Source organism: Ahaetulla prasina, chromosome 3 (genome assembly GCF_028640845.1).
Source record: "Ahaetulla prasina isolate Xishuangbanna chromosome 3, ASM2864084v1, whole genome shotgun sequence".
Lineage (NCBI taxonomy): Eukaryota > Metazoa > Chordata > Lepidosauria > Squamata > Colubridae > Ahaetulla > Ahaetulla prasina.
The window spans coordinates 105,333,982-105,360,312 of record NC_080541.1 but is presented as its reverse complement, the minus strand read 5'-3'; the positions used below and the strand labels follow the sequence as shown (position 1 = coordinate 105,360,312).

The 26,331-nt window shown below is 39.2% G+C and overlaps 1 protein-coding gene across 2 annotated transcripts; it reads right to left on the bottom strand.

Moving 5' to 3' along the window:
- Positions 1–18,517: 18,517 nt before the first annotated feature.
- Positions 18,518–25,730, bottom strand: LOC131195275 (cystatin-2-like). Of its 2 annotated transcripts, none has more exons than XM_058177062.1 (3): positions 25,446–25,727; positions 22,972–23,085; positions 18,518–18,859 (listed from the first exon to the last, which is right to left on the bottom strand). In XM_058177062.1, the coding sequence occupies exons 1-3, from the start codon at positions 25,662–25,664 to the stop codon at positions 18,782–18,784; spliced, it is 411 nt and encodes a 136-aa protein (XP_058033045.1). In that variant the 5' UTR covers positions 25,665–25,727; the 3' UTR covers positions 18,518–18,781. The 2 variants fall into 2 exon arrangements, with proteins under 2 accessions (XP_058033045.1, XP_058033046.1); XM_058177063.1 differs by lacking the exon at positions 18,518–18,859 and adding an exon at positions 20,205–20,231 and having other exon boundaries at positions 25,446–25,730.
- Between the last annotated feature and the right edge of the window lie 601 nt (positions 25,731–26,331).

Genomic DNA, 26,331 nt, shown 5'->3' with positions numbered 1-26,331 from the left:
GCCCAAAGGAGGCCATAGAAATAAGGAAGCATTGTGGATCAGTAAGTCACCATGAGATGCCATTTTAAGGTGCCATGGAGACTGTTGGTTAACAATAAAAATCCTTTCTTGCCAACCCTTTGATATCTAATGACTTCTAGAACTCTTTAAGAATAGTTCTACAATAATTCAGTGGCTGTAACAATGGTCTAAAGCAGCAGTCACCAACCGGTGGTCCATGGATCACTGGTGGTCTGCGAGAAAATTTTGGTGGTCTGCAGAAAAATTATTTGCATGTTTTATATTGCACTAAAGGGGACGTGGTGGCTCAGGGGCTAGGATGTTGAGCTTGTCGATCGAAAGGTCGGCAGCTCGGCGGTTCGAATTCCTAGTGCCGCCGTGTAATGGAGTTAGCTCCCGTTACTTATCCCAGCTTCTGCCAACCTAGCAGTTTCGAAAGCACGTAAAAATGCAAGTAGAAAAAATAGGGACCACCTTTGGTGGGAAGGTAATAGCATTCCGTGCGCCTTTGGCTTTGAGTCATGCTGGCCACATGACCATGGAGACGTCTTCGGACAGCACTGGCTCTTCGGCTTTGAAACGGAGCTGAGCACTGCCCCCTAGAGTTGGCAACAACTAGCACGGATGTGAGAGGGGAACCTTTACCTTTACCTTTACCTATATTGCACTAAATCAGGGGTCCTCAAACTACGGCCCCTGGGCTGGATACGTGGAATGAACGTTTGTGTTGCTGCAGAGAGTCTCCTCCTTCGGGGTCTTTTTGTGTGGGTCTGAGGGGGGCAGAAATTCCATCTTGGGGTCTGCTTCAGCCTGCTGGTGTGGGGCTTTGGGCGAAAGCTGGAGGGAAGTGCTGCTGGTGGCGAAGAGCCAGAGGGCCTTGTTCCAGTGGGACAGCATCATGGCCTGTAACTGACTGACCATCTCAGCCCACTGAGACTCCAGGGGCCAGTACCAGGGGTGAAATCTAAAAATTTTCCCTACCGGTTCTGTGGGCGTGGCTTAATTGGTGGGCATGGCTTGGCAGTCAGATGACTGGGTGGGCGTGGCCAATAACAATAAATAATAAAAATAATAAATAAGGTATACAAAACAATAAGAGGTACCAAAAACCAACTTTCACACTTTACACACACACAATACAACACAACTGATTCACACACAATGTAAAAGCAGCTGCACTTCACCCAAAATGGCCCCTGCAACAAGCAGGAACCTCACACTTTCACACTTTACACACACACAACACAACTCACACACACACACACACACACACACACACACACAATGCCACATACAGCTTTGTGAGATTTTGTGTGTTTGTGTAGTTAGAGTGAAACATTACAGAAATACACCAAATCTCAGAAAGCTGCACAAATATTTTATTTTATTATTTTTATTAATATTTTTAGATCAGGGGTCTCCAACCTTAGTAACTTAGTTTGTGGACTTCAACTCCCAGAATTCCTCATTCAGCAAAGCAGGAAGTCAAAGCAAACTGTAATCAGTAGCTGAAGAAAAGCATGCCGTTGCCAGCCCGAAAGGAGCAGTAATTATAGGTAAGTGAGGAGGGGGAATTGGCTGGGCATGGGTGGGGGCTCTTGTAAGTGGGGCTGTTAAAAAGTGAGTTTAAAAGCCTGTGAGGATCAGGAAACTCCTCTGGGATTGCCAGAGGAGGCTTTTAAAACCTCTTTTTCTTTTTTTCTTTTTTTCCCCTTCGGCTGAAGGGTTTTTAAAAAAAAACAAAACTTTTAAAGGGTTCTGATGATCTCTGCTCAGCCCCGCGATCATCAGAGGTTTTTTTTTTACTTTTAAAGGCATGTTTTCAGCTGAAGAAAAACTGCTTTTAAAAGTAAAAAAAAAAAAAACCTCTGCTGATGGTGCGGCTCAGCAGAGGCAGGGGGCGGGGCCAGGGATTTTTGCTACCGGTCCTCCGAACCAGCAGCCACCATTGCTACTGGATCGGCCGAGCCAGTCCAAACCGGGAACATTTCACCTCTGGCCTTGCCCTCCTGCAGGTCTTCCCTCTGCTTGGAAAGCCTATGCTCATAGTCCTCAGTGAGGTGTTTCTGCTGAGCCTCCTTCTTGGTCAGATCCAATTTGAACAGAGCTGTTTTGCCAACTCTTTCTTGTGGTGGCTGCTTAGCTCCAACAACTGTTTCCTGTTGGGGCCCTAAGGAGCCTGGGCAGGGAGGTAAGGAGTGGCCGAGAGGGGAGGGGTGAGTAGTGAGTGACATCGAGTTGGCCATGCCCACCCAGTCACATGACCACATAGCCACACCCACCCAGCTGGTCATTAGGCAGATCATATTAGTGGTTCGTGGGATTTAAAATTATGAATTTAGTGGTCCCTGAGGTCCGAAAGGTTGGTGACCCCTGGTCTAAATGCAAAATATTGCTGGTTTGAAACTTAGCAGATTTTTTAAAATTACTATTTTTCTTTCTCTGTGCTACTTACTTTTTCCTGGTTTTATTTTAAATAAATCCAGCATTTATTTAAATCCAGGATTTAAATAAATCCATTCTGTCATTTCACCAGTCACTTGAAGTAAAATTTCTTCACAGGAATGAAGACATATTGCACCACTGGGCTGTTTTTTTAATAGACTGATTATGTGCCACCAATTCATTTTTACTCCAAGCGACCACATAGACAGTAGTTTAAAAATAAAGCAAGAAAACATTCGGTCACTTTTGTAGTGAATAAGGGGTGATGTCCTCTTTTCCTGCCATCCAAAAATTGTTTCTGGCTCATACTGGTGATGACAGTGCACAGAAGCCCAAAGGAGACCATAGAAATAAGGAAGCATTGTGGATCAGTAAGTCACCATGAGATGCCATTTTAAGGTGCCATGGAGACTGTTGGTTAAGCAATAACAATTCTTTCATGGTGACGTTTCCATTGTGGGAATCATAACTGCATCACAACTGCTCAGAAAATGTGGACAATAATAGAAGGGGAGGAGTGGAGCTTCAGCTTCTCCTGCATTAGCCAGAGTTTTATGAATTATACTGACAATACATAGAGGATCTTCTTCTGTAGCCTCTGTGTCATTGGTGTGAAGGGAAAAGAGAGGGGAAAATAATTGTAAAAAATATACAAAATGTTTTGACCTTGAAGCGATTGTTTGGAGTCTTCCAAATTTAAAATCAAAAAAGAAAATAAAACAAAAGTAAAACCCACATTCCAGAGTTTAGTCTGTCTCAGGGAAGAAAGGCATTTTGCCTCATGCTGCTTCAACAGTTCTGACATCAGATAGTTGGAGCCAGGATGCAGCAGACACTCAGGAGAGACAAGTCAGCTAAGGACATATCTGGAGACTCAAAAAAGATCCATTCTGGAATGCTGCTTTGCCGGCAGAAGTATAACGTTACTGCTGCCCACTTGGTGAATGATGTTTATTTTTTTCCTCTGGCAAAATCATTGCTTGCCAGTTGTAATATAATGTTGTTGTGCTTGCCTGCTCTATGTGGCTGTGGTGCCTTCCTTGCCATACAAATTGCCAAATGAGAAAGAGTAAACATTTGGCTATTACATGACATGACTATGCTATTGACATTTGAGCTTGTTGTTTATTCAATAAGCTTGGTAGGAATTGCCAAATAGAAAAATGTAGACTGTATAGGAAGAAATGTCTAGCCTATGTTAAAGAAGAACATTTTGGTTATGTTCTCCATGGATTATGTTGAAGTACTGCATATTCATTGCTAATTATTTAACTCTTTGCTGTGCTACATTCTGTGGTTATTGTGCAAGCAGCTACTGCAACACACATGCTTAAATGTTGCTTTTAATGTTTGCTGTGGGAGAATAAAACATCTCTGTTTTGTTAAACATGGCCTAGTAATTTCTCTCTCGAATGGGTAGTTAGCAGCAGTTAATATAGATTACCACCTTACCTAATTTTGTGCTCTAAGATACAAACTGAGGGAACAGAGGACTATTTCAAATTTCCATTTCCATATGGTGAAACACTGAAAGATTCTGAATTTTACTCCAGCAGAATACATTCCTCTTGCAACATTTCAACATTCAAAATGTAATCAAGTTGGAACAAAGTGTCTTTCTGTTTTCATTTCATGAATGCACCTAGATAATAAAATTACATCTGCAATTCATCAACATAAGGAAAGACTGTATTAATCCTGCCTCCCTAGTATGTGTATTTATTATATACAGGTTGAAACTGCATTACACTGCATTTTTAAAATCTGTATTCTGCCACATCTGCTTTTTGATGAGTTTGGTCTAAAATTCTACCATTTTAGGTAACTGTTTCATTTTATGTAATATATAGAATGAATTCAGTGTGGTCAGCCATCTGGAATTTTCTACTCCAAGAGTGCTATATAATGACAAAATAATATTAATTCAGTGTAGAATTAGCAGGTGGAGAAAGAGTGAGAAACAGTTTGTGGACAAAACAGGGATTGTAACGAGTTTCACGCCAAGAAATACCTTCCATCTTTAAGCACCACAGCATTATTGTTCAAAATTTCTGCTGGCATTGGGCTTTTGACTCTTAAGAGATAACAAGCCTTATGTTATAAACCACCTCTGATATTTACTTAAGGAAATGAGACACTGGGACATTTCAATTGCAGGAAGGCTGGGAAACTGAGTTTGCTAAATAACAAGAGGTCTCCTTCAACAATATTGTTGGTAGGAAATGGAGAGCCTAATGGCTGGCGTTGTCCATTATTAAGCAACTTGAAACATTTACTAATTAATCCCTTGAAGTATTACACATTTACATTCAGCTAAGGCGAAAGTAAAAAAAGTAGTTTTGATGTTTTGATAATAGAAGCTATAAATCCCATTGTTCTAAGCCAAAGTGTTGTGACAAGGCTTTGGCTGGAAAATGCAGCAAGGAGGGGCAGTTACTGAGGGGCGCCATTTGCCACAGCAGACCATGACATGTTTTCAGAATTTCAAATATGTGCTCTGGAAGTTTGCCTAAGTTATATACAGTACATATTTGGCAGTATATATATGTACTGTACAATACAGAGCCTCTCAAACTGATTTACAAAGTTTCAGCAAGAGAAAAGAAAAGAGATACATAATTGACTAAATATACAAAAGAATAAGAATGGAGTAAATGAGGCATCTCAAAAAAGGAAATATTCAAAGTGTTTAACTGATTCCAAAAATGATTCCAGAGCTTTCCAGAAATGGGCTATTATGAGAGAAAATGTCCTATTCTGAGTGACAGCCCAATCATCATACATGATGTAAGAACCTGTAAAGGGGTCTCAGATTAGGATCTTAAGGTTGAACGGGTTTTATAATAAAAGTACTTAGAAATACCTTAGTCCTAAGCAAATTAGGGTTTTGAATTTGAAATCTTTCATTGATCATTAAAACGAGTGACACTGTTTAAATCCTAGTGATATTCCTTGCAGCTTGTCCCAGTGTCTGGTTCGGTTCTGCAACCCAACAAGAAAAACACAGACTTCAGAGGATAATTAGAACTGCAGAAAAAATAATTGCTACCAACTTGCCTTCCATTGAGGACCTGTATACTGCACGAATCAAGAAGAGAGCCGTGAAAATATTTGCAGATCCCTCGCATCCTGGACATAAACTGTTTCAACTCCTACCCTCAAAACGACGCTATAGAGCACTGCACACCAGAACAACTAGACACAAGAACAGTTTTTTCCCGAAGGCCATCACTCTGCTAAACAAATAATTCCCTCAACACTGTCAGACTATTTACTGAATCTGCACTACTATTAATCGTTTCATAGTTCCCATCACCAATCTCTTTCCACTTATGACTGTATGACTATAACTTGTTGCTGGCAATCCTTATGATTTATATTGATATATTGATCATCAATTGTGTTGTAAATGTTGTACCTTGATGAACGTATCTTTTCTTTTATGTACACTGAGAGCATATGCACCAAGACAAATTCCTTGTGTGTCCAATCACACTTGGCCAATAAAATTCTATTCTATTCTATTCTATTCTATTAATTACCTAATCTAGTTACCACATTCTGTATTAATGGTAGTTTCTAGACAATCTTAAAGGATAACTAAATGGAGAATTTCTTTCTATTTGAGGAGGTCATGCCAAGGGCAGCATAAGCCTATAGAAAGTGCTACATCACACTGAGGTAATCTGGATATCTAGAGTTATGTCTAGGTCCAATTGCTGATTTATCTTGCTGCCCATATTCTTATTCCTAGAATGGAGAAAGACACAAGAAAAGCAGACACCCTTCACTGGCTAGAGATTTGAATTCAGGAGAAGTCTTTGTTAGAGGATGTATTGAATATAGCCAGAGTGCTTAAAGATCATTGAGTAATTAGATTACAGAACATCCCATTAAAAAAGAATAAAACACTTATAGTTTATATGATGTGTTGTTGTTTTATGTTGATGTTTGTGTATACTGTTGTAACAAAATAAAATAAAATAAAAAATAAAAAAAATGCTAATTATGGGCTTAGCCTAGCTATCAATTAATACTAAAAGACATTTGTTATATATAGAATGAAATTAGTAAGAGATGTATAACAATAGAAAAGACTTATTTTTATCTAAATTACAACTTTAAGAAGAGTTCTGTTTTGTCCCTTAAAGAGTAGACTAGACACACATACAGTGTGGAAAGATTCTGCCCTTTATCTGTCTCTCACCATTTGCCCTAATGGTCCAAAGCAGTTCATAGGTGCAAAAAAAAATGATTCAATCCCAACACTAATCAATGTATAATATTCAGTTGAGAAAGCAGAAAACTGAGGCATGTTTTGAGAAAATGATCGTATATTGCTAGAACTCTTTCTTGATTGGGGTAACTGTGTATCTTGGATGTTAAAAGAGCAGATTTTAATAAATAGTGCAAGTATAATAAGATTCGATGACAAGAGAACTTAGTTGGAAATTATCAAGAAATTAACAGAACAGAATAACAGTGGGAAGTAACCTTGAATGTCTTCTAGTCCAATCCCTGCTCAAGCAAGAGACCCAATACCATTTCAGAAAAATGGCAGTCCAATTTCTTCTTTAAAATTTCCAGTGATGGAGCACCCATGATTTCTGGAGGCATGTTCTGCTGGTTAATTTGTTCTCACTGTCAGGATATTTCTCCTTGGTTCTAGATCAGTTTCTCTTTGATTAATTTCCATCCTTTGGAATGAACTTCCCCAGGACTTGGCAACTTCCTGACCTTTGAACCTTCATGAGCTGAAGACATATTTATTCATCCAGCAGAGGACTGCAGGGTTTTAGATTTTATTTGGTTTTAATTTTATTGGGTTTTATCGTTTTAAAGATATTTTAATTTGGGCCAAATTGAATAAGTTTTTTAAATATTATTTTATTCTGTATTTATATTGTTGTCTTTTTATCTGGCTGTAAACGGCCCTAAGTCCTTCGGGAGAAGGGCGGTATAAAAATTTGATTAAATAAATAAATTAATTAATTAATACTAAAAGACATTTGTTATATATAGAATGAAATTAGTAAGAGATGTGTAACAATAGAAAAGACTTATTTTTATCTAAATTACAACTTTAAGAAGAGTTCTGTTTTGTCCCTTAAAGAGTAGACTAGACACAGGTACAGTGTGGAAAGATTCTGCCCTTTATCTGTCTCTCACCATTTGCCCTAATGGTCCAAAGCAGTTCATAGGTGCAAAAAAAATGATTCAATCCCAACACTAATCACTGTATAATATTCAGTTGAGAAAGCAGAAAACTGAGTCATGTTTTGAGAAAATGATTGTATATTGCTAGAACTCTTTCTTGATTGGAGTAACTGTGTCTCTTGGATGTTAAAAGAGCAGATTTTAATAAATAGTGCAAGTATAATAAGATTCAATGACAGGAGAACTTAGTTGGAAAAGGAAATCAAGATAGGTGGGAGTTGCTAAAAAAGGAGTAATACTGAAAGTACATTTGTTAATACATCCACTGAGAAAAAGAAAAAGAAAAGGGAAAGGGAAAGAAAAGGAAAAGAAAAGAAAAGAAAAGGGCTATACATAGAAGATGAAAAAGACCACCATGGAAGATGAAATAGATAGCCTTAGAGGAGTATCAGTTAAGTTAAAATGATTCAAAATAAACCAAAATTGGCAATATGTTAAAAAAGTGGAACAGATAAATGGAAGAATGCAAGAAAATTGAAGGAACTTGCTGATAATTTGACTGAACTTTTCTGAATTATGTATGAGAAATTTTGGAGAAGTACCAGAAGATTGGAAGAGAACAAATATTGTCTCAATCTTTAATAAGCATCTAAAATGAGTAGAATACAAATATAACATAATTATTACATAATTGAAAGAAGTAAAAGAATAATCCAAGGAATACAGATCTGCTAGACTGACACCAATACCTGAAAAAATTCTACAGCAGGAACTGTAGTTATCAAAAGTTAGTTGGAAATTATCAAGAAATTAACAGAACAGAATAACAGTGGGAAGGAACCTTGAATGTCTTCTAGTCCAATCCCTGCTCAAGCAAGAGACCCAATACCATTTCAGAAAAATGGCAGTCTAATTTCTTCTTTAAAATTTCCAGTGATGGAGCACCCATGATTTCTGGAGGCATGTTCTGCTGGTTAATTTGTTCTCACTGTCAGGATATTTCTCCTTGGTTCTAGATCAGTTTCTCTTTGATTAATTTCCATCCTTTGCTTCTTGTCCTACCTTCAGGTTCTTTGGAGCAGGGGTCTCCAACCTTGGTCCCTTTAAGACTTGTGGACTTCCACTCCCAGAGTTCCTCAGCCAGCTTTGCTTGGAGACCCCTGCTTTGGAGAATAGGTTGACCTCCTCTTCCTTGTGGCAGCTCTTCAAATATTTGAAAATTACCCTTTGTTTTTCTTTTCACTTGACTAGACATACTCAAATTCCTGCAACTATTCTTCATATATTTCAGCCTCCAGCACTCTAATCATCTTTGTTGCTCTTTTCTGCATTCCTTCCAGAGTCTCAACATCTTTTTAATAATGTGGTGACTAAAACTGGATGCAGTTTTCTAAGTGTGCTCTTACCAAGGCATTATAAAGATCACACTTCATGTGATCTTGATTCTATTCCTCTATTCATGCCGCCTAGGACTGTGTTGGCTTTTTTGTCAGCTGCAGCACACTGCTGGCTCATATTTAAGAGGTTGTCCACTAGGAGTCCTAGACCCCTCTTATAATTACTGCTATTGAAACAGGTACCACCTATTCTGTATCTGTGAATTTGGATTTTCTTTCTTTAATTGCTTCACCTTTTTCATATGTTTTAATAGATTTTAAGAATGTATTAATTTCAGTTGAACATTTAGCAAACTACCCAATGACATTCTGATTAGTAAGTAAATTAAGTGTGGGGTGGACTGCATGATATTAAGATTGGTACATATTCAAACAGTATTTGAATTCCCAACGAATGGAATGAGATATCAAGAGAAATAAAGTTTGATCAGAATCATATATTCGTCAATATTTTTAATTAATGGCTTAGATGAAGAAATGGAGATAATTATTCTCAAAGTAACAAGGATGTAAAATTGACTGTGGTAGCTAATACCCAACAAGGCAGAAATAAAATTCAAAATGATAAGCTAGAGAAATGGGCTGATAACAAAATTAAATTTAATATGAGAGAAATGCAGTGTCCTTCCATTAGAAGGAAAAATCAAATACACAGCTAGATACTAAAAGTTGCCTAGCTTGGAATGATATTAATTTTACTTTATTCTTTACTGATCAGACCTCACATCAAATATAGAGCCGAGGTAGTGCAGTGGTTAGAGTGCAGTACTACAGGCTACTTCATCTGACTGCTAGCTGCAGTTTGACAGTTCAAATCTCAAGGTTGACTCAGCCATCCATCCTTCTGAGGACCCAGATTGAGGACCCAGATTGTTGGGGGCAATATGCTGATTCTGTAAACCACTTAGAGAGGGCTGTAAAAGCACTATGAAGCAGAATATAAATCTAAGTGCTATTGCTATTAGAGCCACTTCACTTTGTGAACTGGAATAGCTTCAGAGCTTCAATCCAAGGGATGTCTAAGGGATTAGAAACTACATCCCATGTGAAAGCAACCTTTAAATTCCTAGAAGGCCAAGGCACATTTTCCATCCTTCTGTAGTGCAGCATGCAGAATAAATTATAGGACCATGGAGCCGTGGTGGCTTAGTGGTTAGAATGCAGTATTGCAGGCTGCCTCTACCCACAGCCTGAAATTTAATCCTGACCCACTCAAGGTTGACTCAGCCTTCCATCCTTCGGAGGTTAGTAAAATGAGAACCAAGATCGTTGGGGGCAATATGCTGACTCTGTAAAACCACTCAGACAGTGCTATAAAACACTGTGAAATGGTATATACTATAAGTCTAAGTGCTATTGCTAGAAATGATATAAGGTACAGGAAAACAGACTCCCATTGGGAAAAATTACATATTCTTAGGAATAAGAGCAGTCTGATAAAAGCATTAATTGTCCACAGAGGTAATGTGTTCAAATCAAGAGTAGGCACTGGCAGCCATCTACAGATACTTTAATCTGTATTCAAATATCCCCTTTCAAATTTAAATTTTAACAGGGAGGCATTTTCAACAGCGTAACTTCAGCTTTACTTTTTATTGCTCTTTGATCTCAACAAGGTAAATTACATTATCTACCTAACAGATGTATTATCTATCAACAGAATGTCAGCTCTGAATGCACACTGATTCCAGACATCAGTCAGTTCAGCACTTCAACTGTGTCTTCTGAATTGAAGGTTTCATCCATTAGGATTCTTATAAGCATCAACAGCATGGGATGGGGTGGGGGTAATGTCAAGAAGCATTTACTCAATACCTCTTGTGAAACTGTCAAGGCCTTGGCTGGAAGTTGATGTAGAGGAGTCAGGCATTCTGATCAAAACTAGTATATTTACAATTAGCCAATGATGTAACCTTTCAACTTACACCCCTTGTAAAGAGGCACGAATATCTTCTTCAGGCTAATTAGATAATCTAAGCCAGGCCTGGATACTCTTTGAGGAGTCCGATCTGCGACTTGGTTTCCCAACCTTATGGAGGAAGGCAAGGCTAAAACAAAAATGATTTAGGTTTTTTTGGGGGAAAGTTATTATCCTAAAACTCTCAAATACAATAAATAGTTTGAAACTGTGCTATTTAAATTAGGCTATTTTTCTGTCAAATTTCAGTGGTGTAATTTCTGGATGCTGGGAGAGCTTTCATGAGACCTCAAATTTGTCTTCTCCTAATATAAGCTTATGAACATTAAGCATCATAAGTGCTTGATATTCTGTTTGAAACTTCTTATTCACATTGTAATGGTTCAATAACAGCTGTTAATTTAACCTACCGAAAAAGGTTTGACAGTATTCATTATGAGCTTTATCTAAAGTGGAAACATTGCTCTTTTCATTGGAATTGTTGATGTAATAAACAATTGAGTTCTGGGTAATCTATCCTATTAGTTTCTTGGCAGAGCTGGAGAAAATCACATTTTGTTACCTAAAAAAGCTCTGTATTACAAAGATGAAGTGATAGTAGACACTACGTTTTCTTTGCTATCAGCACTCCTACGTTATTTAAATTATTTTGACCTTGTACATCAGGGGTAGTCAACCTTTTAATTCCTACCGCCCACTTTTGTATCTCTCTTAGTAGTAAAAATTTTTAACCACCCACCGGTTCCACAGTAATGGTGATTTATAAAGTAGGTTTGGTGGGGCGGGGGGCACCGGCTACCAGCTCTGCTTGTCTGTTAGAGCTGGGTGGTGTGGCGGGGGGGATGCATGAGCTATTCTGGGATGAAGCTCTTTTGTTTGCGGTCGCACTATAGTGCCATTTAGTTTTACTTACGTGACGTGAACTAAACTTATGCGCGGGCAATACAAATAGTATATTTTCAGAAATTTAAATTGCCACAGGGAATTTTATGAAAACCTAATGAAAATGTTTTTTAAATAATGCTATGACAATTTTTTAAAAAGTCAATTAAATTAAAAAAAAGGAAAGTGCTTCAATATCGGACAAAACCCCTACCGCCCACCATGAAAGCTGGAACGCCCACTAGATAGCAGTAGGGACCAGGTTGACTACCACTGTTGTACATGGAGACTTTCACTGCAAATCTTCCCATCAATGTTCCAGCTGGTATCTCAGCTACTTAAAAAGTTCTATCCAGGGGAATAGAATAGAATTTTTAGAATAGAATAGAATAGAATTTTATTGGCCAAGTGTGATTGGACACACAAGGAATTTGTCTTGGTGCATATGCTCTCAGTGTACATAAAAGAAAAGATACGTTCATCAAGGTACAACATTTACAACACAATTGATGATCAATATATCAATATAAATCATAAGGATTGCCAGCAACAAGTTATAGTCATACAGTCATAAGTGGAAAGAGATTGATGATGGGAACTATGAAACGATTAATAGTAGTGCAGATTCAGTAAATAGTCTGACAGTGTTGAGGGAATTATTTGTTTAGCAGAGTGATGGCCTTCGGGAAAAAACTGTTCTTGTGTCTAGTTGTTCTGGTGTGCAGTGCTCTATAGCGTCGTTTTTAGGGTAGGAGTTGAAACAGTTTATGTCCAGGATGCGAGGGATCTGCAAATATTTTCACGGCTCTCTTCTTGATTCGTGCAGTATACAGGTCCTCAATGGAAGGCAAGTTGGTAGCAATTATTTTTTCTGCAGTTCTAATTAAAGGAGCATATTAGAAAAGTTAAATCAAATAACCATTTGGGTATCAATGGTTGCCCAAATATGGGTTCCCACACTGCACTGACCCATAATTTATTATGATTATTTGTTGATCCACACTAAGCCAAAGTAAAAAAAACAAAATACCTCACCGTTTTATGCGTGAGTATTAAACTGGACCAAGAGGAATTAAGACTTGGTATGGTTCACTGAGGGCTTCATTTTTTACTTAGGGATATCGCAACTGGGATGACCTAAGACTAGTTGCTGTTTGGTTCCTTAGCATTCCTCTTTCTGAGGCCATGCAATAATAAAAAGGTAAAGATGCTCTTTTATTAAAGGAAAAGTTATTTGGTGCCATCAAGTGGTCATTTAATATATTTCTATAGTTATTTGTTTTAATGGTTTTATAGGTTAAGCTGAACTCCCAACACTGCACAGAATAGAATGAGAACATTGAGGGCAAGTTCAGAATGTGAAAACTTTTTCTACTTTTGATTTGTGATTTGTGATCTATGTTCCCCAAAAAGGCTTTTTTAAAAAATTAAAAAATTAAAAAATGCTTTAGTGGAGGTGGGTTGTTCGTTAATTAGCTTTTGTTTTTACTATATAAAATTTAATTTTTGGTTTATCCTGCATCTGTTCTTTTATAAACAATTCAAGGTAGGGAACAGACTTAATATACCTCCCTTCCAGGGGTGAAATCCAAAAATTTTCCCTACCGGTTCTGTGGGTGTGGCTTAATTGGTGGGTGTGGCTTGGTGGTCAGATGACTGGGTGGGCGTGGCCAATAACAATAAATAATAAAAATAATAAACAAAGTATAAAAAATGAGAGGTACCAAAAACCAACTTTCACACTTTACACACACACACACCACAACACAACTGACTCACACAATGTAAAAGCAGCTGCACTTCACACTTCACATAGCCACAAAAAGCTCAAAAACCAACTTTCACATTTTATACACACACACACACAAAATGCCACATACAGCTTTCTGAGATTTTGTGTGTTTGTGTAGTTAGAGTGAAACACTACAGAAACACACCAAATCTCAGAAAGCTGCACAAATATTTTATTTTATTATTTTATTTTTTTTATTGTGGACTTCAATTCCCAGAGTTCCTTAGCCAGTAAAGCCAGCCAGCATTAGTTGATCATGAGGAAATAGATTAGCTAAGCAATTGATTCTGTCTGGCTGAAACTCGGGCTTTCGGGCCATGTGTTCATCAGTAATCAGGTAAGTGCCTTAGAATCTCTACTCTTACCTGTAGAAAACATGTTTTCTACAAGTAAGAGTACAAGTAAGGTTCTGCTGATGAGGAACTCAGATGAGATCGCCAGAGGAGACTTTAATTTTTTTTTTAAGTTTAAAGGCTCTGCCAATCTCAGCTGGCAGTATGGCAGTAATGAATTGATTTAATTTTTGATTTCATCCGAGGCTATGGGAGCTAGGATGAAAAGGCCAGTATTTTCCAAAGGAGTTTTCTTTCATTTAAAAATGAAATTGCAGACATGAAAAACACACACTATGCACAAGTGAAGCAGGGGTGAAATGCTCCCGGTTTGAACCGGCTCGCTCGATCCGGTAGCAATGGCAGCGGGTGGTTCGGAGAACCGGTAGCAAAAATCCCTGCCCCCCCTCCATGCCCAGCTCAGCCACGTGATCATTAGCTGAAGAAAAAAATGCTTTAAAAGTAAAAAAAAAAAACTTTGATGATCGCGCAGCTCAGCTGGATGCTAGCCAAAAAACGGGGGGCGGGGGAGTCCGTTTTTCCTCCCAGCAGGCTTCCCTGAAGTTTCCCTGAAGCCTACTGGGAGGAAAAATGGACTTCCCACCCCCCACCCCTCGTTTTTTGCTTTGCCTAGCAAGGCTGCTGGGAGGGAAAACGGGGTGTGAGGGAGGGGTTTGAGAGAGAGAGAGAGAAAGAAAGGACGCAAGGAAGGAAGGAAGAGAGGAAGGAAGGAGTACAAACCTGGCACTAGACGCAGCTTCAGAGGATAATCCAGGGCTGGAAGGGACCTGGAGGTCATCTAGTCCAACCCTGCTCCAGCAGGACATTGCTAGTGAGTTTCTGTTATTTGATCCCCCAGTCACATGACCCTCACCAAGCCACGCCCCACCAAGCCACGCCCACAGAACCGGTAGCAAAAAAAATTAGATTCCATCCCTGAACTGAAGATTAAATCACTAAAAGATCCAATATAAATTATTTGTATTATCGTGGAAGAAAATAGCCTTAAAATAGTTGTACATGAGATGTTGACCTCCAGGCTTAAGAAATACAATGGGATGGCTAGACTGAAGTATTTTATGTTCAACTTGTAGTGATGGACATGGATCCCAAGGTAACTCATCATTTCAAAGGTCGCTCTTGCAACTTGCAGAAGCCACACATTGCTGATAGCAAGCATGATTGTATCTTTTTCACTTTGAATGCTTTATTTTGAATGTTCTGTTCTGTAGGTTGTTATTAAGTACTCCTAACCCATGACCCATTGGGTCATCATTTCAGAGATATTTCTTTACCTAGAGAGAAAAAGAATGAGCTTGGGTAGACAAAAAAAACAGTCAACTGGGAGCAAATTCCAATATCTTTCCTTGTAGGAAGCTGGTAGAGAGCATCAGAACTCTCTCGCCCTCCCTTCCTTCCTCTCTCTAGTGCAGGTCAGGAATTAATCATGGGGGTGCATAAAAGGTACTGCATGGGTCAGGAAGGTGCACATGGTTGTGAAGGGCATGCAAGTGGGTGATGTGGGTCAGGAAGAGTATGTGTTTGCTGTGCAGGTTGGGAAAGTATGCAGAAGATGGTGTAGGTCAAGAAGGGTACATGGAGGATAGGGGGAGATGTTGCATGGGTTGGGTAGGACACGTGGGGGGGGGACTGGGTCAAGGAGCATGTGTAGAGGTCATGGGTTGGGTCAGGTAGTGTGCATTGGTGGGCAGCACAGTTCACAAAGGGTGCATGGGGGCTGCAGGACAGCTTGAGAGGTACCATGACTTAGGAAAGGCCTTTAAGGGATGCAGCTTGGGAAGAGTACTTAGGAATGTTTGGGAGTGTGAAAGAATTGCTATGCAGGTCTGAGATAGTGTGTGGGGACAGCAAGGCTCAGGAAACGTCCATGGGAATGCACAAGAGGTGCACATGGATCAGGGAAGGCATGCAAATGTGGTGATGGCCTGGTTTGGGAAGGGTGAATAGAGGTGCCTAAGAAGTGTTGTATGGGTCACTGTGGGCCAAGAAAGGCACATTATGTTCCTTCCTTTCTTTCCCCCTCTCTTTCTTCCCATTCCTCCTTTCCCCTTCCCTTCCCTTCCAGGCAGGAAAAGAAGTGGCTGCTGCAGGGTGGGGAGGTTACAAGGGATTGTGAGACTGGCTGGGAAACAGTCACAGAATGTTGAAAATGAAGATCACACGAGCAGAGCAGAAGCCCAACAGCAGTGAAGCAGTCACAACTTTCCCAAATTTTATTCCCTCAGGAATCATGGGTTCCAGATTTTGGACACGTTCTGTAAGTCAATGCATTTGAGATATCTTGGTTCAAAAATTGTTGCCCTATGCCCTATAACAGCGGCAAGACTACTGATAGGACAATACTGGAAGAAAAAAGAGTTACCTACCATAGAAGAATGGATATTGAAAGTTACTAATTTGGCTGATGGCTAAAATCTCAGACTTTTTGAAAGACACTACACAAGAAAAATATCTAACTGAATGGAAAAAATGGATTGAATATACGCAAAATAGATATCAGATTGCTTTTGAATGATTAGGATGTATTTATCTTTGATCTGTATGGGGGAAGTTAGGATTTGAGAAGAAGGGGAGGATTATAATTTGTGTTAGGGAAAATTTAGCGAATGATTGTTTTTTCTTTTGAACTATACCTTGTGTTTGTTCTGGGAAGTCAGGCGGGGAGGGAAGAGGGTGGTTTTGGAGGGAGGGAGGGATGGAGTGGGGGGGGAGAGGGGGAAAAAGGGGGGTGGAATTTTTGTAAAAACTTTTTCAATAAAAAAAAAATGTTGCCCTATGATGCAGTTTTGCCCAGTTAAAGGTCATGACAAGAGTTTTAGCAGTACATAAATTGTAGATTCCATCTGAAGAAGACGACAATTGAGAAGAACCAAGCTTTATTTCAACAAATAAAGAGGAACCCCACACAACAAGAAAGCAAAGATTTTTTATAGAAATTGAGGGCTACAAAACAGGAAATCCTAGCGATCTGATTGGCTGGCCATTTTTGGAGACGCTAGGCAGGTCCTTGTCAGTGTATCTGCAATGAGTTCTATTCTTCTTAGGGCTGCCCATGGAGTGAACTGTGAAACTGGTAGAGAGGCTTCTGTTCTTTGGGATTGCAGGGGGGCGGTCAGTTTAGATCTGATGGGTTTAGGCAGGGAGATGGACTAAGGGCCGGATAGCTCAGGCTGGTAATAGCCTGTTATTAAGAACACAAAAGCCTGCAATTATTGCAGGTTCAAGCCCGGCCCAAGGTTGACTCAGCCTTCCATCCTTTATAAGGTAGGTAAAATGAGGACCCAGATTGTTGGGGGGGCAATAAGTTGACTTTGTAAAAATATACAAATAGAATGAGACTATTGCCTTATACACTGTAAGCCGCCCTGAGTCTTCGGAGAAGGGCGGGGTATAAATGTAAACAAAAACAAAAAAAAAGGTTTGATCCTTGTCATGTCAGGAAAGAAAAGGATGCAATCTCCATTTTGTTTGCTAAGATTTATTTTCTCCACTAGAGGTCTTACTAAGTGTGGGTCAATGACTTGTAAAAGAGAAGAATGTGTTGTATGTGGAGAAGCGTTTTGCACCTAGCCTCAAAATTGTAGGATTAGTACAATACTCAGCAGCCAGCTTAGTTTTTGAGAAAACTCAAGATTGCCAAATTATTTCTGTGAAATATGAAATGCTATACTTTTCAAGTTCTATAGGGCTTGGATCTGGATTACCTAAGAGACTTTACATGATTCCTCCCACACACACCCCAGCCACCCACAACTTTCTTGTTGAAATAATCTGAGGGAGAATCTTCTCTGCAGGCCCAGCAGCTCTGAAATGCACTCCCTTCTGAATTGAGAGGATTGAGTTCCTGCCAATTTTTCGAATGCTTTAAAAACACTCACTTTAAGCAGCCTTTTAATTACTTCAGCAATTCCAATTTGTTGTTTCGATGGTAAACTGCCAAAAGACTCTGTGGCTGGAAAAATAAATTTAACGAACAGAAAAACCAAGCAGATTAAACACAAGGCTATTAGTATTAGAAGAGTTCAGTGTAGTCCACTGAACCAGGACAAGGGAGATCCAGGTTCAATTCCCCAGCCTACCCTGAGGGAGGAGATAAAATAAAAGGAAAATTCTAGTCAAGTCTCTTTGAAACCCCCACCTTTAAGTCCATGACTAAAACAGGGTTTAAGTAATTATAAACTGCACTGGGATTAAAAATAGAGCTTCCCTCGTTTCCAAACCTCAAGTTTTGTCACCCACCACAACAGAGGGAAATGAGGTGATATATTAGGCAGTGATTGGGTGGAAAGGCAATAGGAGGATAAGGAGTGACAATGAGAAAGCAAATGCCATGCCAGTAATCTTCTGCTGATTCAAATATAGGCGGGCAGCACTTTGGGGGGGAAGAACCTCAGACCCTTACCCATGAACACCATTTCCATGTAAACATAAAGTGTGCCACCAGATAGTTTGTGCCTTTTAGATTAAGAGTGCTCTATCCTGTGAAATACATGGGCAGCCCAAATTTAGAGATCATATGTTTCCAATGGGTAAGTCTTTGTAATGAATATTAAGAGAATACACATTAAAAATCTTAACATTTGACAAGAAAACCTTTAATGTGTTAAAAACCTTTCTCTGCTACAACACAACCCATGCTTGCAAAATAAGTTGACATGTTTAGAAAGTATTCTAAAAGGAAAATTACAGGAAATTACTTGCTTTATAAGCGCAGAAACGTTGCTGAATTAGCTGCAACAATTCTCACTTGAAAATATGTCTGGATTGTTACTCATTTTAACTAGAGACATAGGATCAGAATAGTAGAAAGCTGACTTGTAGGAAACCAGGTGTGTTTTTAGGTGCAGCTATTCTTTAGCAGGGAAATGCTGTTTCTCCAAGGAACATGGTAAACCTGAAAAGTGCAAGTCATTGTCTGCAAATAAGAGAAAGAAAGAAAAAAACATGAGGTATTTCATATCACATTTCATAGCTGGCAATCGAAATTAACTGGCAATATTATAACAATATAATAAAGTATAAGGTAAATCAGACCTCACAGAGCACCTGAATGTATGACTACTCTAAATCAACCTGATTTCAGAAAATCTGAGAATTGGAACATAAACCTATGTAGGGTAGGCTTTTCCCCTGCTTTCTACATTTTCATCTTAAACTTGCAACCACGATGGTGCAGTGGTCAGAGTACAGAACTGCAGGCTACTTCCGCTGACTGCCAGCTGCCTGCAGTTTGGCAGTTCAAATCCCACCAGGCTCAAGGTTGGCTCAGCCTTCCATCCTTCCGAGGTGGGTAAAATGAGGACCCAGCTTGTTGGGGGCAATATGCTGATTCTGTAAACCACTTAGAGAGGGCAAGTCGAAGTACTATTGTTATTCTCACAATTATGACCTTACCCTGATTGTGATCTATTAAAGATGCAGATGCTCTTCTTGACTATATGTGTATGTCGAACTTTTATTAACAGATCAAAAATTATGGATATGTGGGCAACTCGGGGGGAATTAAGCATGGTAATGATCATGCAATACTGAAAAAGTGTCAGTCTACAGTTGACTCACAGCAGTTGATTATCAAATCATTTCTTGTCATCAATCATTAACTGAATTAATACTTTTTGGCAGATAGTCAAGAAAAGCAACATGGTCAAGTCTGAGCTATCCCTGATGTATATTTTGAATAACTTTTTCTCATTTTGAAATTTCATATTAAAAGTAGCATTTTTAATTATCTTTATTTTAAAACAGTAATAATCTAAAAAGTATCAAATAGCCACAGCAAACTGCCATAGAAATGAATGGCCTCCATATATTCTCAGTAGAAAAGATCAATGAGGTTGGTCTGCTTAACCTTGCACTAATTCTATTCCAGGTTATCACTCAAAAAAAAAGTCTTTCAGAAATCAATGGAAGCCCTATTTCAACAGTCAATGAATAAGCAATTGCCAACCAGGACTATCTGAATAGTCATATCATGGCATCTGATATCTTTTCTAAGGCCTTCGTGGCTACTCTATCAAGAGCTAATCTGCAGTGTATTTCTTGACCACTTATTCCTTTACTGTTGATGGTTGATCCTAAAAGGCAGAAACTATCTACCACTTCAATATCTTGACAACTGAAAAGAAAAATTCTATTTAAATTACTCACATCCTCAAAACCTCCCTTAGTTGCAACTGCCTTACTTTAGTAAGGAGGAAATAATAAACATTCCCCAAGGCAGCGTTCTTAGACCAACACTCTTCATACTATATATAAATGATCTCTGTGACCTTATTTCAAGTCATTGTGTTCCCTTTGCTGAGGATGTCAAACTATTTAACACCACTAACAGTACTTCTACCCTTCAAAAAGACCTTGATCTTCTAACTGCTTGGACTAAAACTTGGCAACTCCAAATCTCAACCAGCAAATGCTCAGTCTTACATATTGGAAAAAAGAACCCTAACAATAAGTACAAGCTTGATGGACATTACCTTACAGATGACCCCCACCCTGTTAAAGACCTTGGAGTTTTCATATCAAATGACCTAAGTGCCAAAGCCCACTGCAACTACATAGCAAATAAGGCTCTAAGAGTTGTAAACCTAATTTTGCGTAGCTTCTTTTCCAAAAACTCTACACTTCTAACCAGAGCATACAAAACATTTGCCAGACCTATTCTTGAATACAGCTCACCTGTCTGGAACCCATATCACATCTCTGACATTAATACAATCAAACGCGTCCAGAAATATTTTACAAGAAGAGTTATCCGCTCCTCTGAAAGCAACAAAATACCTTATACCACCAGACTTGAAATCCTGGGATTAGAAAACTTAGAACTCCGCTGACTCCGACATGACCTGTGTTTAACACACAGAATCATCTATTGTAATATCCTTCCTGTAAAAGACTACTGCAGCTTCAATCGCAATAATACAAGAGCAAACAATAGATTCAAACTTAATGTCAACCGCTTCAAACTTGATTGCAGAAAACATGACTTCTGTAAGAGTTGTTAACGCTTGGAACTCACTACCTGACTCTAGTCTCTACTCAAAATCCCAAAAACTTCAACCAAAAACTGTCTACTATTGACCTCACCCCATTCCTAAGAGGACTATAAGGGGCGTGCATAAGAGCACAAAAGTGCCTACCGTTCCTGTCCTATTGTTCCCTTTCATTATATCAAATTAATATAGTTATTGCATACTTTTACTTATATATATGTTTTTCTTTTATGATGTGTTGTTGTTTTATGTCGATGTTTACGTATACTGTTGTGACAAAATAAAAAAAAATGTTGTAGCTACTGTATTGCTGAATAAGATCTTGTGACTATTTAAGGAAGGAAAGGGTTTTTTTTTAGTGCTTTATTTAGCTATAACCTTCTGAGTAACTAGGCAGCTAATTCAAGCAGTTTTGGCATGGCAACGTTTCTCCCTAACAAAAACACTGAAGTCTTTGTACACTGAACAGAAACCCTGAATACAGAGATCCACAGCTGCCTTTTGCTATATCTGACTGTTGCTGAAAGAGTCTAGTTTGTCAGAGCAATCACCCAATATTTACAATCCTCCATAATTGGTTTTTTAAGATGGGATGGAAGAAGGATACATGGGATCTGAAAAACATTGGTCTGATGCAAAGATTTTCTTTCTGACTCTGGTTAAGTGCGTATTAAAATATCACTGAAATATACAGTGCAAGTTAGTAATGACTAACATAAGCACCACATATTTTAATGAATTACATAATGATTAGGGTAAATGGTATAGCTTTTCTTTCCCTTATTAAACTATTGAAAACAATTCCTCTTCTGCTCTTGACGATTACCATATCTGAGTTGTCCCCCAACTTTGCCTCCATCTAATGGTCATCAGGATTTCTGCAGGCCAGATACAATATTCCTAGTGAACATCTACTTGGGAAGGAAATCAGTTACTGAAGGCATTTTTCTTTAACAGACTTCGTATTAAAAACAAACACTTTAGACACTTTGGAAATGTGTCAGGGTTTGGCCCCCAAACTGCCAGATTTACTGAAGCTAAAATAAACTCATCTATTGGGGAACACCCAGCCAAGCAAGGAGGAGGGGTCAAGCAGGGAGTTAACTTTGAGTCCAGAACGAGGCTTAGGACTGATCCCCCCTCCAAGTTCCATGAGACTTTTATCTGTTAAATTTCCAAGGGAAGATGAGCAGCCTGGGGAGATTAATGTCAGGTGCAAGGAACCAGATCCACACGTAAAAGTTGACTACTCTACAATCTTGTGCTTTTTTGTACAAGAATTTCCCCCGACTGCTCACCCTCCCTGGGGAACAAACAGATAAAGTTCCATGGGACTTGGGGGAGGGTATGACTGTGCAATGACTCAAGGCTAACTCCTTGCTTGATCCTTCCTCCTTGCCTGGCTGTGAGTTTCCCAATGTCACCTTATGTATTTTATCCTAATATTTTTGGGAGTTATGCAGCTCTTGTTTTAGTAAAGGTTTTGTATCAGAAAGTTCTTGGGATATTATCCATGCCCAAGCAGAGAACTGAGTAGCTATGTAAAGCAATCACCACATTAGATTTTATAGTGAAGGTACAGAACCCAGAATCGTATTATGCAGACTTCCAAGAGCTTTGTTTTTGGCATCCCCCATTGTGGAGCAAAGTAGGTTGGTTATCAGCAAGGCTGTTGATAGAGGAACAAAACCTAGAGTCATACAGAAATGGATTTAACTCTCACCTCAATGATATATTCAAGTATTGCTATGCCCACGTCTTTTTTATGTGGAGCAGGCCTTCTATTCATTGGAAAATTAACAACAAAGAAGATAATAATATACTGGGAGACCACTTTCGGTTTTCAGTATTATGTGGTCTGGCCTTCTTTGCAAACCTCTAAAAGGGGAAGGGAAAGCAAGCTACTTTGTTTTCCTTCCTCCAGTTTAACGTATTATTTCTCATATCCCACTTCATATCTAAGATTGAATGGGGATCAATCATGTCCAATTCTGCTTAATCCTTAAAACATTGTCCTCCTTTTTTTTTTGCCACGTACCTGTGCCAGTTTAGGTGCGACATGAAATGCACAATTTTCAAGGTCAGCTGCTCCCTTACGGCAAACTGTACGTCCAATCTTAACAGTGAAGTAATACTTAATTCCACTGACAATCTGCAGGATATAAAAAGTTGGAATATGCAACATTATTGCACTTACTCAATACAAGTCTGAAAATATTTAGCATTCTGACTGCCCAAGATTATAAAGGATATTAAGTGATAGGCCTTATTACAAGAATGTCAGCGAGTACAGCCATTGCCACCTATGGAAACAAGTATGAGACAAGGGACCCTTTTCTTTCAGATAAAAGTGTTTCCGGGTGGTGGTGGTGGTGGTTAAAGGACCCACACCTGGAAAATCTAATTCACCCAAAGGAAGCATCACAAATATAGTAGCATTACTATACAGTAGTGGCCAAAATTGTGGAAACCTTTTGGGAAAAATATATTTTCCAAAACTAGCTAATAACACCACTTTTTGGGGGAGTAGTACCAAAAAATTATATATCAATGGAAAGATAATTTAATCAAGAATGTAATGCAATAACATTTATGAAGGATTTGCTATTAGAATAGCAGTTACAGTATAAAGAAGAAAAGTGAAACATATAGAAAAAACAAGATATACAAAAATTATCACATCAGTTAATACTTAGTGTCAGGGCTTGAGTAATCTTTAGCATGAATTATGGCCTTACAACATCTTCCCATGGAGTGAGCCAAGTCTTTTAGTTCTGCAGCTGTTATAATGTGAAACCAAGATTGAATGATTGCTTTTATTTACTGGGTTTTATTGCTGGGTCACTTCTGACTAACAAGTTTTTTTAGTCAGCTCCATAGATTTTCAATTGGGTTAAGGTCTGGGCTATTCCCAAGCCATTCCAGCAGTGGAAAATTATTATCTTGAAACTCCAAAAAAGTAATGTTATTAGCCATCAAACCTCAAAAACATATTTTCCCCAAAAGGTTTCCACAATTTTGGCCACTAATGTACTTTTCTAGATGCTCATCACATAATTTGTGCTGAAACTGATTGCTTGTTGTTAATTCAAGACAGCAGTTGCAGCAAGCTTAGGAATTTTGGGCAGCTCTCTCCTCCAACACAACACCATCATTCTCCACCCCAATATTTGTCACCCGAAGCTGCTCAATCCTGCTTAATGGTAGAACCAGCTCTAACTGAGTGTAATTGATGAGTTTCATCTCTACTGATCCAACTGCTCACAAGAGTGAAATACCCTTTAAATATAGTGAACTGCTGTTCTCCAAAGGGATTAATGCAAAACAATGCCCAAGAATCTTGATGGACCTACAAAAGAGAGAGAGTTTGAAACAGATGAAGTTCTCCCAAAAGCTGCTTTGATGCTGGATTGCATCTGATAATAGACGTGATAATAGAAAGTGTGAATAAAAACATTTTGGGTGCTGCTTCAACCAGGTATAAAGCTGGTGGCACTGCATTATATAGATATTTTGCTAGATTGCATGGCTCAGCCACAGCTGCAAGCAGCAATTCTTTCATTTCACATTGTAGGCAAGTAAGGGAGAAGAGTATGTTATCAATAGCAAAATTATATAGGAAGGTGGAGTGGGGAGCAAATGAAGAACTGAAGTTGGTGATCTTGGTGACAATGTTGACAGAATTAAAGTATTAAGAAAAAGGATCTAACTTCATTGTTTGTAGGGGGAGGGGTATATGTATATACACAAAAATATCTACTTCTTCCTTTTGATGATACCAGCTAATTATTAATGGACATGGCAATCAGGTAGCTGTCTGACTCCAAGATGTCTCAAAATCAGCGGCCCAAGCGACAGAACGTGCTAGTTTTGATTAAGAAAGTGCATGGCACACAATGTTCTGAGAATAATATATCATACTCCAAAAAGTTAACCAAATAAGAGCATTTGTAACTCTTACTTACTCTTGTTCAAGTTTTTCTTTCCAGTTTAAATTTTTCAAAAGAACTACCAATTGGATTATGCTCAGGGACTGCAAACAAACATATCTGATTTCTGGGCTGGAAATTGCAAAAGTGATGGAAAGGAAAAGGGAGGCGCTCTTTGACCCAATTAAAGCAAGGACATTCTAGTCAACAACAGCCCACATTCTCACTGACTAGCCTGCCAGATAGGCAGAAGAATGCTCCCTTCCCCCAATTACTGCAACAAACCTGAGTTTGTCCTAGTCATGTCTGCAATTAACTCTCCTATCGCTTCCATATCTACCAAAGGGAAGGAGGGATGATCATCTGAGCTCGGGGTTAAAATGCTAAATTGCAGAATGGGAGGGGGGGGTGTTACAACCCACCCCACTTAAAAAATAAGGATGCCCCTCTCATTAACAGCGTATAATTATCAATCTCTAATTTCACGGGTCTCTGAAGGTCGCGCCCGGAAAACCTATTACTGTAAATTAGCCAGCCCGGCGCTGCCACCCCAGAGTCGCGCCTTCGCCTATTATTGGCTTACCTGTTTTCGGACTTCGACCACTTCGGATACGCGACTGTGATACATATCATTGCTGCCTCTGTTGTATTCTTTCATGGCAAAATCAAGGGCCTCACGGACGCCCGGTTCCTCCGGGGAAGCAATCTCCGGTGCCCCGAGGAGCCTTGTCCCGAGCGCCTGCTTGCAGATACAACTGAGCAAGAGTACGCTGCACAGCAAAAGCCCCCGCAGCAAAGCCATCTTTCCTCCGCAAGTGACGCCGAGCTCGCAACCGAGACGTCTCCTGGTCTATTTGCAGGCTGCCGCCCTGCGCTTTTTTTTTTTCTTCATAGGCGCCTCCCCTAGACGGAAAGGAGGTGGAGTCTCGTCCCCAGCCAATCGATGCTCTTTCCTCTGGAAGGCACCGCCTCTCAGCTCGGGTTTTGTTTTTGTTTTTCCAAAGTATGAAGTGATAGGCTTACTTTCTTATCGGGGGAAAAAAATGATTCATTCATCTTGTGATATTTCTTCTTTCTGTTCTCTTCATCATTATTTGCAGTTTCAAAACTGCTTCCCCCCCCCCCCGATAAACTATGAAACCAAAGATTCAGGCTCGCGGATCTCTTAAACGCTCCCTTGGGATTTGCATTTGACCTCCCTCTTCCAATCTTTAGCAGAGCAATAAAGAGAAATGAGGAATGGCAGGAGTCTGTTTCTGAGGGAAGGAGAGACAACATAGACGGATCAGCCAGTCAAACAGCCATCCAGTAACCAGATGGTAAACTCTCTTTTTACCACCCTGTAATCCCAGCAAAGAAGTAAAACTCCAAACACAGATGCATCCAGGCTTACATGAGAATAAGTACCGTAGTTCTCCCAAAAGTGCTTTTTCAGGAGGCAACTGGACTTTCTTGTATTGTTGCCTCCT

Bases quoted from the DNA above. Each gene is read 5' to 3' on its own strand.
- LOC131195275 (XM_058177062.1), bottom strand. From the start codon at position 25,664: ATGGCTTTGCTGCGGGGGCTTTTGCTGTGCAGCGTACTCTTGCTCAGT. The intron at 23,086-25,445 runs GTAAGCCAATAA...TATATCCTGCAG, and splicing joins TGGTCGAAGTCCGAAAACAG to ATTGTCAGTGGAATTAAGTA. The intron at 18,860-22,971 runs GTACGTGGCAAA...TCTTATTTGCAG, and splicing joins TCGCACCTAAACTGGCACAG to ACAATGACTTGCACTTTTCA.